The sequence below is a fragment of the Thamnophis sirtalis genome, unplaced genomic scaffold, assembly GCF_051295495.1.
Source record: "Thamnophis sirtalis isolate CommonGarterSnake01/CBP01778 unplaced genomic scaffold, rThaSir2_p1.2 scaffold_6, whole genome shotgun sequence".
Classification (NCBI taxonomy): domain Eukaryota; kingdom Metazoa; phylum Chordata; class Lepidosauria; order Squamata; family Natricidae; genus Thamnophis; species Thamnophis sirtalis.
In genome coordinates, this window is record NW_028261386.1 from 60,516,819 (window position 1) to 60,535,407 (window position 18,589).

The window sequence follows — 18,589 nt, forward strand, 5'->3', positions numbered from 1 at the left end:
GCTGCTGCATGTACATTCCATAATACTAAAAAAATATATACATAGGGCAGTGGTGGGTTCCGGCTCCTGTTGCAACCGGTATGCTGCAACAGGACCTGGCGGCCACCATGTACATGCGTGCAGCGTGCGCATGTGTACCCACCACCCGCGACTCTCCAGCTGCTCAGCAGATCATTGCACAGGCGCCATATGCTCCATGTGCATGCGTAAGTGCCCCATTCGGCTCAAATAAAGGTAAGGAGAGATGACAGGCCCTCGGGAGCACCATACTGGAACGGTACCTGATGCTCCCAGCACGCACCAGTATGCCCGTACCAGGGCGTATCGGTCGTATCCCACCACTGACATAGGCCCAGCAATATAGTGTTCAAATAGAAACATGAAAAACAATACATATCTGCATAAAAACACAATTGAAAAAACAGCTATCCTTTCCTTTTATTCATTCTTCAAAAACCATGTTCAGCTTTAACTTTTTTGTCTTTCTTCAATACTAAATACATATACAATATTGACAAGCAATCACCCAAATACAATCCATGAATTTCAAGATGTTTTAAGTTGGCATGACCAGTCTTCCTATCAAAGCACAAGAAAGGATGGATTATTGTAACGCGCTCTACATGGGGCTACCCTTGAAAAGCGTTCGGAGACTGCAGTTAGTTCAGAAAGCAGCCGCGCGGGTGATAGTGGGTGTGCTGAGGTACACCCACGTTACACCTATCCTCCGTGAGCTGCACTGGCTGCCTATTGGTCTCCAGACTCAATTCAAGGTGTTGGTTATTACCTTTAAAGCCCTACATGACTTAGGGCCAGGATACCTTCGAGACCGCCTGCTGACGCATACCTCCCAGCGACCAGTAAGATCGCATAGATTGGGCCTCCTTCGTGTGCCGTTGGCCATACAATGTCGGCTGGCGGGCCCTCAGAGGAAAGCCTTCTCGGTGGCTGCTCCGACTCTTTGGAACCAGCTCCCCACGGAAATCCGGACCATACCCACTCTGATGGCCTTCAGGAAAGCCGTAAAAACTTGGCTGTTCCGGTAGGCCTGGGGCTGTTGACCTCACTATTGAGGTCCGGCCCCGACTAGAATGAATTTGATGGATGATTGTTGTTTTAAATTGTATTGTTTTTATGTTTTTTATATTTTGCTTGTAAACCGCCCGGAGTCCTTTGGGATTGGGCGGCATATAAAAGTTTTAAATAAATAAATAAATAAATAAGAAAGAAATTATGATTTTCAAAGAAAAAATACTTTCATATATTGTGACCTGGAAACTCGTTGTGAACAAACTCCACAGGTTTATCCATAACATTTCATTAATTAATTTCACTTTAGAGAACTTGAAGATAAGTGGCAGTAGGATTTTAGACTATTACAGAAGTCAACCCTTATCCTGATTACTATACATTGTAATAGGCTGCCTTTGATTTTTGAATTGCTGCATAATAAGTAAGTAAGGCTCCGATTCTTCAGTTACTGCAGAATTTTGGAACAAATCCAACCTTCTTATACTATCTGTTCTCAGTCTTAATTTTACTGGATGCCCACTTATTTTTAGGTCCAACTTACAGTGTGGATGCTTAGAATTCTAACAAAAAGAAGTATCCCAGTCAGTACAAATGATTTGAACCCTAACTCTAACTATTCTGAAATTTATATGTCCTACCTATCCATAGTATTGGTGTCTTTAAATATGTATAAATTTGTCCAGACTTACCCTGAGATTATTTTTGTTTGGCACTGGAAATCAAGTGACTGGTAAAATTCCTCAATCCCTTTTCCTTGAAGTTTACAGTGCCACCACCATCCTCCATCACCATCACTACCCTGTTATCTGAGTGTTCAAAAAGGGAATCAAGAAAAAGATACTACCTGGATACTACCACTGGGAAGCCTCCACTGGAAGGTTCTATGGAGTAACAAGTCCTTTGTAAATAAAAGAATATCTCTGTAAATTATTATTTGAGAAAGGGAATAAATATAGTACCTTTGAAAACCAGTCTAAAAATAAAGGCCAGAAGTTATCAAATAGAATAGAATAACAGAGTTGGAAGGGACTTTAGAGGTCTTCTAGTCCAACCCCCTGTTTAGGCAGGAAACCCTTTACCATTTCAGACAAATGGTTGTCCAACATCTTCTTTAAAAACCCCAGTATTGGAGCATTCACAACTTCTGGAGGCAATTTGTTCCACTAACTGTCGGGAAATTTCTTCTTAGTTCTAGGTTACTTCTGTCCTTGATTAGTTTCCACCCATTGCTTCTTGTCCTACCCTCAGGTGCTTTGGAGAATAGCTTGACTCCCTCTTTTTTGTGGCAACCCCTGAGATATTGGAACACTGCTATCATGTCACCCCTAATTCTTCTTTTAATTAAACTAGATATACCCAATTCCAGCAACCGTTCTTTATAGGTTTTAGCCTCAGGTCCCCTAATCATCTTTTTTGCTCTTCTCTGCATTCTTTCTGGACTCTAAACATCTTTTTTACATAATCAAAACTGGACGCAGTATTCTAAGAGTGACTTACCAAGACATTATAAAGTGGTGTTAACACTTCTTGTGATCTTGATAATCAGTTGTTGCACCAAACTCTGTGGCTTGCCAGATAAAAGGCCAAATATACATGTGCATTACATTATCAGTCTCATCTGCAGATAATAAAATCACCTCTAATCCCAAAGTAATTAATAAAAGCTTTTAAATTACTAAGCCAACTTCAGAAATCCACCGTGCAAGAAAATATATAAACAGTGACAGTTGCTGACTGAAGTAACATTATGGAGATTATTCAGAACAGACACAATTATTTAAACTGCTTACATTTAAAAAAGCAGCCAAACAAGGCTACACAACTCTAGAATGCCATGATTCCATTCTCAAATAAACACAAAAAAGAAACAAGTAAGAAAACTCACCCCTTTCGTCTAATATATCATGACATATCAAGATTTTTGCATTAAAATTATCTTGAGATAATGCAAATCTTCAGGGAATTTGCAGAATAAATCTGGAATAAAATGTTTTCCAAAAGAATCGAGGGAGAGGCTACATGTGGGTTTAGTCAAAGCCTGATTGGTCCATAGACTGAGGGAATTTTCTTTAATATTCAACCATTCCCTATGGGCTCCCAGTTTCCTCTCAGTCTTTTGTCCAAGCACTGCTTTGGTTCCTAGGTAGGAAATATTGCTAAATTCATTGAAAATTTAATTTGACTAATTGACTACTCTAAAATTTCTAAATTAATTGGCTGTTGCCCTCAGGGACTGTAGTTTCTGTTCCGTGCAAGAGAAAGCCTGCCTGGTGTTTTCCCTCCTACCTCACGAGGTGAGGCACCCTGTCTGGTCCCTGGGCCAGCGGGGGTGACGGGCTCCACCCAGGAGCGAAGAGGAGGCTACAAGGTGGTCAGGACTCCTTCAACCATGCCGGGGTGAGAAAAGCGAGCCACGCCTTTAAAAAGGCAAATCGTGGCTTCGTGGTGCCGGCAGAGCGTCAGAGTCTTCTTTCAAGCTGCAAGCTTCAAAGAGCACAGCCGCAGTTCGTTGCAGCGCTCCTGGGTGAGTTGGAGCCTCCGGCTTCTGCCGAAGAGCTACAGCTGGTTGGCACGAGCTGTGGCTTGAGAAGGAAAACCGTGATTTCAAAGTGACTGTCAGCAGCACGATTGGAGCCTCCGGCGGCCATTTTCACCAGTCACGTGGAAGCAGCCATTTTAGAATGCCTCATGGCCTACACCTCGGACCTGCATCGTGGCCACTAATCAAGGCTGGCTGGTCACTAACTGAGACCTATTTGCCTCAACTCCCAAGGGCCCAGGCACTGGTGGCCATCTCTGCTCCAAGGGCACATGAGTAGCTGTGATGGCATATACATTTTCCAGGGCCGCCCCGTGGGCCACTCCAACCACATTGCAGGCTGGATCTGGCCCACAGGCCTTGAGTTAGACACCCCTGGTCTAATGGATGTCTAATCTCTTCGGGATCAATTACCATGTGCATAGGGTAGAGCAGGGCCTGCGGGCCAGGCCTGACCTGCACGGCTGCCCTGGTCTACCCAATGTGAAGAGGAAAGATCGGGCCAGCATGGCTTCGGCCTGATCTATATAATGCGAAGAATTGCAAACTGCCAACAGTTTGGGGAGTGGCGTCAAGCTGGTCACATCCACCCAGTTGGCCACACCCATCCAGTCACCCCCCCCCCCGAGGTCTACCTCAGCTTTGATGAAACCCTCAATAAAATTGAGTTTGATGCCCCTGGGGTAGAGAAAGGGAAAGTATGATGTTTCCCAAATACTTTGATTTTTTAAATATGAAAGTGACATTGTATTATTGGCAATTTAACATTTATCTATATAGCCTAGAACAAAGTTCAGTAATAATCTAAGTAACTTTGGGGAGAAATTTAAAAATCTTCTACCTATAGAAAACAAACACGTAAAATTAATTTTCAAATAAAGCAGATGATAGTGAAGACTCTGGTTTTAGATCTACCAACCATATGCTTTTTTGGAATAACTTTAATAGGCAACCTGGAAATAATAAAATAAAAAATTCAAAATGAGTCCGCCCGTTCCCCCTCCCATCTTCATAATCTGTCCTAGTTTTCCCTATTGTAGCCTCTTTATTCTTTGCCACTTTTTTGATATTTTCAGAGCCAATATTGTGTTCTCATTTTGTGCCAGACATATTCCATAATCATGAAAATGGCAACTGGACTGTAGAATTATGGCAGGGATTAGTCTGGGACTTTCCAGTAAATGTTAGGCTGCTTCCCAGTTCAAACATCTCCCTTTTTTTCTTCTCTCTTTTGAATAAATTGTCATTTATGAACAGTTATTTCTTTAGTTTACAATCTCCAACTGCAATGTTTAAGGTTCAGTATCTTGAGCATTGCAATAAATTTCATTTTAAAATGATGATCTATGTGATTTATAGAGGTTAACAAATCTGTTAGTAATAAGATCATATAAGTCACAAAAATCTAACTTTCAAGATACCCCATAAATAACTAAGAACTAAAAAAAAGGCCAAATTTTAAGTTAAAGTTCCATCTCCAAAGAGGTGTTTTATATACTACTCAAAAATATATAAAACCTGAATACACTTCAACAAAACATTCAAACAAATGTTACTAAATTGAACTAATCAGTTACATTGCTAATATATACATTAAAAGCTTAATCTGGAAGCACATTGTTTTTAATCCACAAAGTATTTAGATTTATGGCATCTGTAGGCAAATGTAAAGAAATGTGGCTTTTAAAAAATATGGCATGTACATTGCAAGGTAAATATGTGGAGGTTATTTAGAAACTCCTTATTTTCATTTAAAAGACAAAACATGGAGCAGAACCTTTTGCTAGCAGCCTTACATCATGCCTTGAATTTAGGGGAAAAACATTAAGAATAATAAAGAGACTTTGTGGGGAACCTTTCCAAAATGAAGTACCGTATTCATTACTCAAAAACATTATTTTTCTCCTAAATTTTAACTCTTATTAATTATTGTAGAGTCATTTTTGTAGCACGATGTCTACTACATAGAGCAAAATAGTTTTTTTTTTGTTTACAGGAAATGCATAGTTACTTTTTAAAGGCATTTTAAAAAAATTACCTGGGTCCCAACTGTCTCCTGGAAACATCGTCCAAGTTGTGTTTTAGCAGAAACAGGAAAAGTATGCGTGATAGGCTGCTGGTGGATATAGGGTGAATGAATTTTCTGGGTCTTCTGAAATGATAGGCTTTGATAAGGACTCTGGGAATGTCCCGATGTGGGAAGCTTTGGTTTTGTTTTTTGACCTGCTGAAGGGCTGTCAATCCTTGAAACTTGATGAATCTGCAAAGTAGCTTCAGGGGGATGTTTAACATGGATATTTACAATGTTTGGAGGAATTTTCACTGTAAAAGTAAGAAATCAAGCATTAAAAATCTCCAAATAAGAGAAGATATTGATCAATTTAGAAATTATGTATTGATTTCATAGCAGCATTTTAAACACCTTAAATTTTGCCAAAGACTGTTGGGCAATAAGTTAGAAGGGCATCTACACATATGCAATCTTCCTCTTCCCCAAGAAGGAAAGTTCCTCGTGACTTTGAATACAGGATTATGATTAAGTTCACCCAAATGTAGAAGAATCTTTAGCCAATTTTAAATCCAGTCTTATTCTTATTTAAATACTAGCTGATAACCTGGCGTTGTTCGGGTATTCATTTATAGAGGGAAAATGTCTGAACCAAACGTAATTTCTAATGTTGGATTTTCTCCCTTATCAAAAGGAGCCCCGTTGTGGAGTACTGTGAAGCCGTTACCAGGGCAACTCCACTGCGCTGAAGAGTAGAAACCATTTTACAGCAGTACAGTAATAGCCATTTTAAGGCACAATAGGCTGTATCTGAACAGAACACCCCCAATAACATTTTTTTCCAGAGAGTAAGTCATCTGTCTACCAGTTGGTTGAAATTGTTCAAGGCATTATATATATTGGTTTGGGTACACTTAGACATAAGCCCTAGCTTAGATGACATGTGAACCATGTACACAGTGAGAGAAGAAAAGAGGTACAAAATAATTGGGAATTGTAGCTTATTAAGTTCCTTTTTTTGGTATAAGATGACCTGTGAATATGATTATTAAATTCTGGATCAAAATACCATTTAATATAAATGGCATTGAATTACACTGGAGAAAAAATACCTTAAAAAATTAAAAGCTGGTCAGCCAATTATTTTTGAAATACTCAAGATGTATAAAACAGTCTAATATTTAGTAAAGGTCTGAACTAGTAATTCAACTCTAAGGGTAGAATTAAATGTTTGCAACATCTATCTGAGAAAAAATAGTTCCATCTTCCCCCAAAACCACCTTTTTCCAGAGATTTTAAGGAATTTAAGAACAGTTTGAAGAACGATTTGAAAGCTCTTCCTTGAAGAAGGTGAGCGACTTAGAAATATGAAATATAAACAAACAAATAATAAAAGAAATCTGTCAAGAAAAACCCAGTATCCATATCTTGAAATCTAATGTGAAAAGTAAATCTATGACTTTGAAACATATTGATGAAGTTGTAGGCTTTGATTAATTGTAATGTCTAAGTGAAAAGGTTAAACACATGATTTCTATTGAATTAAAATAAACAGAGGAAATACAAATTGCTTGCATGAAAACCTCAAGTTCAGAAATTAATGGCACATATTTCCCAATTGTTGTCTGATGACACAGATATGAAAAATGTAAGGAGCACCCAACATGCCTGGGAAGATAAATCATTTTCCTTTAAAAATCGTACTTATCAACTTCACAGAGAAGATAAAAATCCTTTTCGGTTAATTTTTCACTAACCATTTTTTTATATAATTAATGATTGTAATTGCAAGAATGCAATGAATCTGGAAAGCACATTGTGTCATTCCAGTAGGCTTTCAGATCACAGCTATGTGAGGAGATGATACCAAAATCTCTGATTAGCTTGGCAGGTCAAATTATAAAGTCTCATTGCAGCCAACCTAGAAATCTAGCCAGAGAGGAGAGATAGAAAAAAGAAAAGTTTACCTTTGGCTCCTTGCTGCCCAGGCACAGTCAGTGGTAAAGTATGTGTGGAATGGATGACATGAGATCCCACAGTTTTGCTTACTTGTTGCGAATTATGATAAAGTTGCGAAGTACTTCCACTCTGCACAGGGATCTGGCAGAGTTTGCCAGTGTAATTAGGAGGACATTGGCACTTGTCTCTTGAGCTGCACTGCCCACCATTCATGCAAGGGAGGTGGCAAATAACTGATGGAGAAAAAAAATACCAGAGAAACTAGTATTAATTTTTTTTTTCAAAAGCACTGTTAATATCATTATTAACTTCATTATTATTTTTTCTAATGGCAAACATATTTTCTATGATCTTCAGTGTTGCCACAGGGTTTTTATTCAGATGCAAATCAATGGAACCTTTCCAATTATAACCAAGCTTAGGTTCAACCTAATGACAAATATGCAATATCCCATTTGAATGCAATGGCATGATGCAGTGCAAGATTAGGGTTTACTAAGGTTTATCTGTGATAGAGGCAAGAAAACTGAGATCATTATAATTAAATATGTACAATTTTATTTTAGAACAGAGAATCTCACACTTCTCAAAAAAGCCCTGCTGGTGCAGTGGTTAGAATGCAATAATCAGGCAAACTGCCCACAGCTTGGAAGTTGATCCAAATGGGACTCAAGCTTGACTCAGACTTGCATCCTTCTGTAAAATGAGGACCCAGATTGTCGGGGGCAATATGCTGAAAAAGTAAACCATCCAGAGAGTGCTATAAAGCACTATGGAGTGGTATACAAATCTAAGTGCTATCGTTATTATAATTAACTAACTGCATCTTCCCCAAATTGTCAATTGTCAAGGTGGCGCAGTGGTTAAATGCAGCACTGCAGGCTACTGCTAGATCAGCAGGTCAGCGGTTCAAATCTCACCGGCCCAGGGTTGACTCAGCCTTCCATCCTTCCGAGGTGGGTAAAATGAGGACCCAGATTGTTGGGGGCAATATGCTGACTCTCTGTAAACCGCTTAGAGAGGCCTGGAAGGCCTATGAAGCGGTATATAAGTCTACTGCTATTGCTATTGCTATTGCTATAATGTACTGGGAATCATATTGGGATTCTCCAATTCAAACACAAAACAAAACAAAAAAAAACAGCTATGAGCACCTTACATCTTGCCAGTTCAAGATGGCAAACAGATAGATGTAAAGGCAATATAATACCGAACATTACAAACAGTAAAATGCCTAAAATGCTGTTATTAAAGAGATGATTCTCCCCAGATAACACAGCAAGGTGGTGCATCAGTCAATTTCACAAAGACCCCCAAAGCCAGAATCCAATTCCGGAATCTTAGTAACTACAATAGTCCTTACAATGAGCCTGCAAAGGTTGCCTTGGCCACTCCTCACCCAGGAGGGATAAAATTACCTGAAATAGAGTCCTCAACTGGCTAGATTCAACTGCAGATTCATTAAGAGAAAGCCTGTAACATTCGTGGTGAACTCTTGCTTAAACCTCTATCCAAGTACAAAAGAAAGAAGATGGCCAAAATGGTTACTCTTCTATGTGGCTGATTATGTGGTCAGTGATCAGTGATGTGATTAGTGGGGGACAGAGCAGGTTGGTGATTCTATTAGAGAACCAATTTGCCTCCCGCAGCAATTATCCAATTTTGGTGCCATATTCAACCGCACACTTGGTACTTTTTGCATTATTATCAATGTTACTGAGATGAAGTCTTGAATTTATAGACCATAAAAAGGGGGAACAAAACTGATGGTATCAGTACAAATAACTCAGTTAAAAAAAGAAACACCCCCTACTTTTGTTTCTCATAGTTTTTAGCCCAGTATTTTTATGTGATGATTGTTAACCTACATACCTGGAAGATAGAAAATAAGGAAAAATAAGCAGCGAAGAACTTTGCTTTGCCAAAGACCATCTGTTCTTTGCATGCAAAGTATTTCACAAATGTTGATAGAGTGGGCCAGGTGGCTACATTCTGCAAGATAGTCTCGGAGATTGCCCTAGGGTAGGAAGAAAAAGTATCCATGCCCTTGATGGAGGGATTTTTCATCGCAGCCCAGAGAAACTGCTTTGCCAACTTATAATATATGATGACTATGGAGAGGAGCCAAGAAGAACGCTATAGGGAAATTCAAAGATCCTGCTAAGGATTAACTGGACAAATGAGCAGACAGTGATACTTCATGAACAGTGTCATCCTATCCAAATTAAAGAGGAAGACCTATGGAAGTCCAGGCTCAGACTAAGGGTATCAACTTGCAGATCAGAGGAAAACTGGAATGACAACATCTGTTGTAACCTCTTAAGTCTAAAATGCCAGATCAATGTGCAACATAACCTGATGCTAATGCAAAGGAAGAAAATGAGCAATCTAACATAGGCACAAAGCTCAGTTGCCTATTTTATGGCATCAGAAGCAAGAAGTTTAAGTAAATAAATAAGGGGGGAAAAAACCTCAAAAGATTCAAAACTCAAACATCAGGTGCGAGAGGACCATTGATAGCCTTCAAGCCAGACTAAAAGTCTTAATTAGTATATTAGTGTACACTAGTATATTTTACTACTATATTATCAGAATATTAAGGCATTTTTAAAAATGGTGAGGAAAAAGGAGGGCAGTCCCATAGATGAAACGTGAAAGTTGCTTTAATGACTGATAATAATGAAAAGCATAACTCAATAGCAGTGTTATTGAAGATATTGAACACTGAAGCTGTTTTCCAGAGAAGCAAAAGCATGTCCATCTTCCTAGTTCCTATTATAGTATAATCTTTTCATTTTTTTGCACTGAGAACCTCTTAACATTATCTAGATGACTAGTTACAATATATGATGAAAGACTTTATTGGAACTACAAGTTGAGGCCGATGGAATTACCACAGGGTTTTATGGAAATAGTTATTGGAATCTGATAGTTTGTGTTTCCTTTTGTATTTACAGAAGCAGAGTACAGAGTACAGGAAAACTTCATTTTATATCACCATGAATCTGGATTCAAATACAATTAGTCTATTTGTAAAAAAATAATATGCTTGGATAAATATTAAAGTATGCCTAGATGCCAGGGAGAATGCCACTGTTAGGCTTACACAGGCACAAAAGATTGTTGGCCATTGTATCTTCATTGGAAGAATCCTTTATATAATCCTGGAGATATATTGATCAATATTGATAATGCTGACTTAGATGAAATACAGTAAATGAAATATATGAATAAGGCAGCTTCTCTGGCGTTCTTTGTGGAAGTTAAATCAACACCAATATTTTATTTCAAATATATTCAAATATTCAAGTATTATAAGAAACACTTATAACAAGATGAAATCAATCTCCCAGAATGGGTTCAGCCACAAACCCCTTCCAACAGGCTGGTCTATGATGGGGGGGGGGGTGATCTATGGCTCTTGGACAATTCCACCAAGATCTTAGTTTAAATCAAAGCTACTCTACAAGAGATCAGTTCTTTCTTCTATTAAGAGCTCTCAATTAAGTACTATCAACTACAAATTAAATACTATCCATAATTGGGAGTGAAAAAAGAGCACAGAGAGCGGGGGAAACGAGGACATCAAGAGAACTGGTGAATCTCTATTTATGGCTCTGCTCCTTGCTCCATCAACTCTACCCCAAATTATCTTATGAGCTTTGATTTTTCAGTAGTTAGAATGCAGCATTGCAAGCTAACTCTGCCCACAGCCTAGAGGTCGATCCTGATAGAGCTCAAGGTTGACGTAGCCTTCCATTCTTCCAAGGTTGGTAAAATGAGGACCTTACACTTATAAGTCTTAGTGCTATTGCTATCTCTGAGATAATAAAATCCTAAACAGAAAAGAGGCTATATTTAAAAACCTGTTGAAAAATGCTATGCAAGAATCTATTTAGCTTTTCCCAACATACTGTCTTGAAGGTGTACTGGGATTGCAACCTTTAATCACATTGTACCTGATAAACTGGAGGTATGAAAGGCATAAGCATTAAAAAAGCTTATAAAAATACTAAAAGAAGTAAAACATCATTCAAGCTAGTTGGAGTAATATCCCAATAACCTGAACTTTTACTAGTTCAAGTTATTGGGATACTAGATTTTTTTAAAGTATGAAAGGCCTGGTCCCATCCTTTGAAGCCCAAAGTGATTGTTTATCTGGAAACTTTGCAATAAAAGAACTAATATGGAAAAAGATGGAAGGCTGAGTCAATCTTGAGCCTTTTGAACTGCCAAATTGTAGGCAGTTGGCAGTCAGCAGAAGTAGCCTACCGTACTGTATTCTAACCACTGGCCACCATGGCTCATGAGTCCAAGACAGATATTAAATACTTGTGAAACTGAAAGTTATTGTTATTAAATTGGTATATAAAGCTATATCATCCTTGGTGCTCTCCAAACTGTTTTTGCCTGCAGACATTTCATTATCCGACTAGATAACATCACCAGTACACTATGAATTGAACATATACGAGCAAACAACCAAGCCCAGAGAGCACCAAGGATTCCCCAGTTTAACCCAGTGCTGCATATATACTCTTCTATTGAAAGTTATTTGAATATCCCTCCTTAAATAAAATATTAAATTCAAAAGAGGAAAAACTCCTTCACAGAGGAAAGGTTATCAGCTTTCTAGCAATAGCTCTACATGCAGCGAATATGGCTGGCAATGACCTCCATCACTTACACTGAAAAGGCAAGTTATTTGATATCTTATGGACAAAATCCTACACAGAAGCTTGACTCTATCTGGCAATAAAATAGAAACCCTAATGTAATAATAAACAAGATAAGTCTCCATGCTTTAAGGGCATTTAACAGCTGTTTTCTGAAATGACTGCTTCAATCAACCTAATCTACTTAATTTGTCATCTCCAGGTTCAGAACAATATCTGTGGTATTATTACAGAGAAGATCAAGAGCACAATATTATGGCCACACTAATGTCACAGAAAAAGAATTCATGTATTTTCTGCTGAAACAAGAATTCCAATTGAAATGCAGTTCAGTTCACTTGTAAAGAAACCCAACATGGTGAAATTCCCATGCTACTTGCAAGACAGACTGAACTGCCATTTATGAGATGAATCATATGTGAATTCTTCCTATTCTGGATTCTATGTGTCTAGAATTAATTTCACTTCTTTCTCAGCATCTTTGCAAGTTTTCATAATCTTTCCTGGTGTGACAGTTCCTAACACATTCCAATACATCATGGGATACATTCTCTTAGCCATGGTAGCTTTAAGATAGGTGGACTTCAACTGAGTTACCAGAACATGACAAACTCTCTGTAGTTAAATCAATGATTCCTTTATTAGGAGCACCAGCAGCCCTGGCAAAAAGTTTCTCTCTCACCATAGGCTAACAAGTCTCTCCTGCAGGAAGATGAATAGTTGTCTGCCACATCTATTCATCTCTGCCTTTTCTCCCCAGAACTAGGGTGGGGCTTAATTAGCAGCGGTGGCTCTTCCTTCCCAAGGATCGGCGCACAGATTTCCACTGCTCTCCTTTCCTCTGCCTTCTGTGCATCCACGAATCAGGCACTGGACCTAGTTTTTCTTCCTCTTCCTCATCAGCCACCTCCAGACCTGGGGCTGTTGACTCTCCATCTGAGGGCTGACAGATGGCCTAGCTCCACCTCTGTCTCTCTCTCTGCCAGCTCCATTCCCTCTTCCCCTTTGGAGCTCTCAGGTTGACTTGATGCTGACCCTTACGCCCATGCCTCCTCATCATCTGATTCGGCTGCTGGAGGGGGCAGCGGCCAAAAGGCCACAACGATGGGGCTCTACATCATGATACATGGGGCTTTAATCTGGACGTGAAAGTATACTGTACAGCTAATCCAGTAACCTCAGAATTGGGATAATCTTACAATTAAGACATTCAGTAACAAAATGTTTTCCATCAATCATCACTTCTCTACGCAATAAAATGTTCTTCTTACTGTTTTTTATGGAACAATTATGATTGTGTTTCAAAAGATGATGAAGGAGTGGGAGAAGACACAGATCAGTGCCCAAAGGCTGTTTCTAAACTTTCAAAGCAAGAGTTTTTAATAGATTTATGGTAGTAGATATTAATTTCTTAATGAGCCAGAGTATTACCCTAATAGAAAAACTACTGTTACCTAAGTTTGTAGCCATTGAGTATTAGTAGAATTCTTATTGTGTAAATTTATTGTTTTAACTTAAAGGGGACAACATGCTTCAAATTTAGTATTCCTAACCTTCCATTGTGCTAAATACGGTTTGCCTTACATTTTTAATTAATTAAAATAGTTATTAGCCGATGCAGCTGTCAATCAATCAGATTAGAGCTGGAAGGGACATTGGAAGTCTTCTAGTCCAACCCCCTGTTTAAACAGGAGACCCTATACCCTTTCAGATAAATGCCTGTCCAATCTCTTCTTAAAAACCTCCAGTGATGAAGCACCCACAACTTCCAAAGGCAAGCTCTTCCACTGGTCACTTGTCCACATTGTTAGGCGGTTGCTTCTCTGTCTGATTAGTTTCGATCCATTGTTTCTTGTCTTGCCTTCTGGTTTTCTGGAAAATAAGTTGACCCCATCTGCCATATGTGTATCTATGCATGTAAGATCTGTGTATCTGTCATCTGTGTATCTAAACATGTACCAAGATGCATAAATGCCCATATCATTCAGTTGCTCTGTCAGTAGCAGTTTCTGCTTATGCCAGAAGCTGCTGTTATCTCAATGAAGCAAGGATCATGTAATCCAAGAATACAGGGGCGGTTCTAGCTAAGTATTCTGATTAGAGGTTAACATGTGGTGATAGCAGGCAGCTCTGTGGTATTGCTCTCTTCTCATTTGTTCCCCGAACAAATTCAAGGTCTGTGGCTCCTGAATGGAATCTCCTCATCTCCTCAAAGGCTTTCATGAAGCCACCCACAATGTTCATCATTGGAATAGAATGCCATGTGGTAAGTCATCATTACTCTAAGTCAAGTATTAGTAAGAAATAGCCACCCATGACTAAGAGGAATTTTAATTATCAGTGATGCTATACAAAGCACAGAAGTTAAACCCTAAAAATCCCCAGGCTCTGAATAGTCTTTTTGCTCAATGAAGCATTTTATGAAATTCAAAAACTTTCACAACTTTTAGCATTTAATCCAATGAAAGATTTTTCCCTTCTTTTGTTTCTGTGGGGTCCAGCAAATTATTAAAATGTTACAAATTACGTATTCTTTGAGCAATTATGTAGCTTGGCCTAAACAATGAAGTGGATGAATCATTCTTAATCCTTGGATGTAATTAAGCAAAAAAGAGAAACAATATTAATAATCAGTCAACCCTCTTATTAAAAAAGAGACATGTAATCATATTGGTACATTAGAAGGGGGAATCTGGAGCAGAATTAGGGTAATTTTTTTTTGAAGTTCAGAAAATGGTATTACCCTAATTCTGCAGAAGTTCCCAATGGAAGATATATTTAGAATGTTCAGCCTATATTGTAGGCCGTTTCACAAAAGGCTCAGTTAGGGTTATAGTTGCTGACACCTTGCAAACAACTTCTTGATTGTTTTCAATTTTTACAACCTTTCTCACCAGCTTCCCACATGCAAATATCTCCTGCCACTTTTTCTCCTGAGGAACTTCTCTATAGAGTATGAGATCCCAGGGACCTCATATTCCATAGCATACACTCGTGACACGGTATCCACTACTGCCACTCACCTGCACTTGCCCCAAGCATCAGCACTCTCTTGCCAGCCCATATGCACTCTTGTGGCAACACAACACCATTTCTCCCAGCCTGAACATTCTTGCACCTGACAGCAGCACCTGTTCTGACCTAGGCTTCACAAAATCACGAAGCAGACTCCTTGTCCTGACCAAACCCCCTTTTTATTAAACTAATCTGAATTCCTCTCATTCACATCCAGCAAAGTCCCTGGCAAACAGTCTTTCAAGGGTGAATTTACAACCACAGGTCTTATCAGGCTTGGAGAACTGCCAGGTGACTATCTTCCAAACGCAATGCTGTACAAGAAAATACTTGGCAAGGAGTCTCTTACAGTAATGAACAAATCTTCACACTAATTAAGTGAACTAATTGTCCCCTGCACTCAACGTGTAGTCCTGAAAGGAACTGCATCTACATGGAGGGAAGTATGCAGTGGAGTACCCCAAGACTCTGTTTTAGGCCCACTATTCTTCAACATCTTCATCAGTGATTTGGATGAGGGAATAAATGGGGAACTCATCAAATTTGCAGATGACACCAAGCTGGCAGGAATAGCCAACACTCCAGAAGATAGGCTTAAGATACAGAAGGATCTTAACAAACTTGAACATTGGGCTATCTAATAAAATGAAATCCAATGGTGAAGAGAGTAAGGTTCTACATTTAGGCAAGAAAAACGAAATGCACAGGTACAGTATAGTCAGTACCTTGCTCAATAGTAGTAACTGTGAGAGGGATTTTGGAGTCCTAGTGGACAACCATTTAAATATGAGCCAGCTGCCAAAAAAGCTAACACAGTTCTAGGCTACATAAACCTGCATAAAATAGATGACTCCGTTTTTTTTCTTCCAATTGTAACACCCCCCCCCCAATCTTTTTCCAGTCTAGCCTTTCTCATTATTTAATCAATGTAAGTTGATTAAATAAGGAGAGAAGAAGCGTTGTTTTTCCATCAACCAATCTATTTTATCATGCCCTGTAGTCTTCCTATTTGGTAAAGATTAGAATGCTGATTTAACTCTTGTAACTGTTTTTTTTAATATAAATAAGGAATATTTTTAAGTAGCTTGTATGTTGACATTTCTACTGTACACAATGCCCACACACTTTCCCCATCTTCCTTTGAACTTTCTATTTGTTATTATGTGACCATTGACATCCTTTAATATACCATTTTGTGGGAAGACTTTCCTTGTTTTTCCATGTCTGTTTTCCATCTTTGCTATCTTTATAGATGTCTCTGTACAACTGCTTCTTGTGTTTTCTAATACCTCTCTGAAATTCTTATGTTACATTTCTTCCTGTGAAAGCTTACTAAAAGCTACTTACGAAATTTAATAGCAATAAACAATGCTAAGGGATAAATTCATAATGAAGAGGCTAAGAAAATTATTATTATCAACCGTAACTCTGTTAGTTATGACAAATTCCTAACACAAGAACTATTATACATGGAAAACATCGATAATGAGTGGAAGTCACTTTCCCTATAGCAATGCCTTTGTTGAAAGATATATTATAGTAATAGCATGTTTCTTGTGGATAGTTCAGTGGGAACGCCTCAGTTTTAAAGGATGCATCCAGGAGTAATATTTTCTCATCCATGCTATTTGCACAACTGCCTAGTTGTCAACTTACTGGCAAGCAGGTTTTACAATCAAACATGTAAAAACAGACAGAAACTCGATCCACTATGTGGCAAGAAAGCACAGTAACTATTTAAAATATTTCAAAGACGTTGTCTTCCTACATGAGGTTGTACAAATTTTCTTGGGTATTAAGATTAGACACAGATCTTGCTTAAGTTAGAGCAGGGGTATCAAACTCAATTTCATTGAGGGGCGCATCAGTGTTGTGTCTGACCTTGGGAGGCAGGGTGGTGGCGGCCAGCTATACGTCACTCGTGTTAGGGGAGCCTATGGTGACCCGAGAGCTCTGCCAGCGAAAATGGGCTGTTTCCAGGGTGGATCTGTGGGTCAGATCTAAGCACCCTGAAAGCTGGATCTGGCCCCCAAGCCTTGAGTTTGACACCCCTGCGTTAGAGGATCTGATCACATACCTACATTACAGGTTGTGTAGATTTCAGATTGCTAGATACAAAAAGCAAAGCCCTTTCTCTGTCCTTAAAAAAAAATCTGTTTTCTATTCTGGGATACATGTATGACTCTTTCCTTATCTATTTTTAAAGGAGCTTTAAAGACTTGACTATTCCATTGCATTTCAAGTAAATACCATTTTTTAGGGCAAGTCAGTGTTAACCACTAAAGTAAAGTTCTTGGGTTTTTTTGTAAATGAAATTCATTGAATCAGGTTTGATTACATGGAAACATCAATTCTATTTCTTTGGTAACTGAACAGAATGGTTTACTGTGGTGTTCTTCCAGAATGTTTTCAACTTCTTGATCTATTCTATAGCTCTAAGATTCCCTGGTAATACTCATCCAAATACTAATCAAATTTAACATCTGCTTAGGATTTCACACCAGATAGGGCATCCAGGTGCTGCCAAATAGAAAGCCAATGTTGGATTATTAAAAAATATGAAGCTATTTGATAGCTAGAAGTCACTGTGGAAATTCATTTTTCTGGTAACTAGCATGGAATAAAAATTTGGCAAAAATAAAATGTGACAGCATAAGGAGAAGTTCCATTTTTTTAACCAAATAAAGTAAACTAGGAAATTCTGAATTTGATATATGGGTGAAGATGACATACAATTTTAATGTATGCACTATACAAGTATAAAAGACCTGAACCAAATTCTGAGCCACTTATCCTGAAGTAAGTTCTTGTTGGTAGCTTGATTTTCTATGTTAATTTCTCAGTCACAAGGATACCTTTATCATGCAGATATAGTACAATCATATTTGTGTATCAACTTGCTGTTTGATAAAAAATACAGATGATCTACTATAATCTTGATTTTTTTTAATAATGGAGACACAATTCAAGCCAAACTTTGTCAGATTTCAGTCTATTTTAAATACCTGTACTGAACAGGATAAAAATGACTGAAAAAACTTGGGAAATTGTTGTTTGCCAACAAACATTTACAGAGGGTACACCCAATTTTCAGTTGCAGATTTAGTAATAAAATGTAGGCAGTTTTGTTATAAACATGAACTCAACTCTTTTAGCATCCAGTCTTAAAACTTGTATTCTAATTCAATGTAACATTGTCTTAATAAATTACATTACCATTAAAACACAATTATTGAATGTTCTATTAAAGCTTAACACTTTTAAAGAATCAAAGAATATTATATTTTTTAAAACTATCGAGGGGGGGGGGAGACAGAAACAGACAGACAGACAAAGCAAAAAATGATACATACATGAACA

At 38.3% G+C, this 18,589-nt stretch overlaps 1 protein-coding gene across 2 annotated transcripts in view; it reads right to left on the reverse strand.

The window, feature by feature from the left end:
• LTBP1 (latent transforming growth factor beta binding protein 1) overlaps positions 1–18,589 on the reverse strand; it is a 208,087-nt gene that overhangs the window by 84,728 nt on the left and 104,770 nt on the right. For both annotated transcript variants that reach the window (XM_014058956.2, XM_087717961.1), the window contains 2 exons: positions 7,547–7,771; positions 5,610–5,893 (listed from right to left, as the gene is read on the reverse strand). In XM_014058956.2, coding sequence (XP_013914431.2) covers positions 5,610–5,893; positions 7,547–7,771 — 509 coding nt within the window. The remainder of the gene's footprint in view (positions 1–5,609; positions 5,894–7,546; positions 7,772–18,589) is intronic.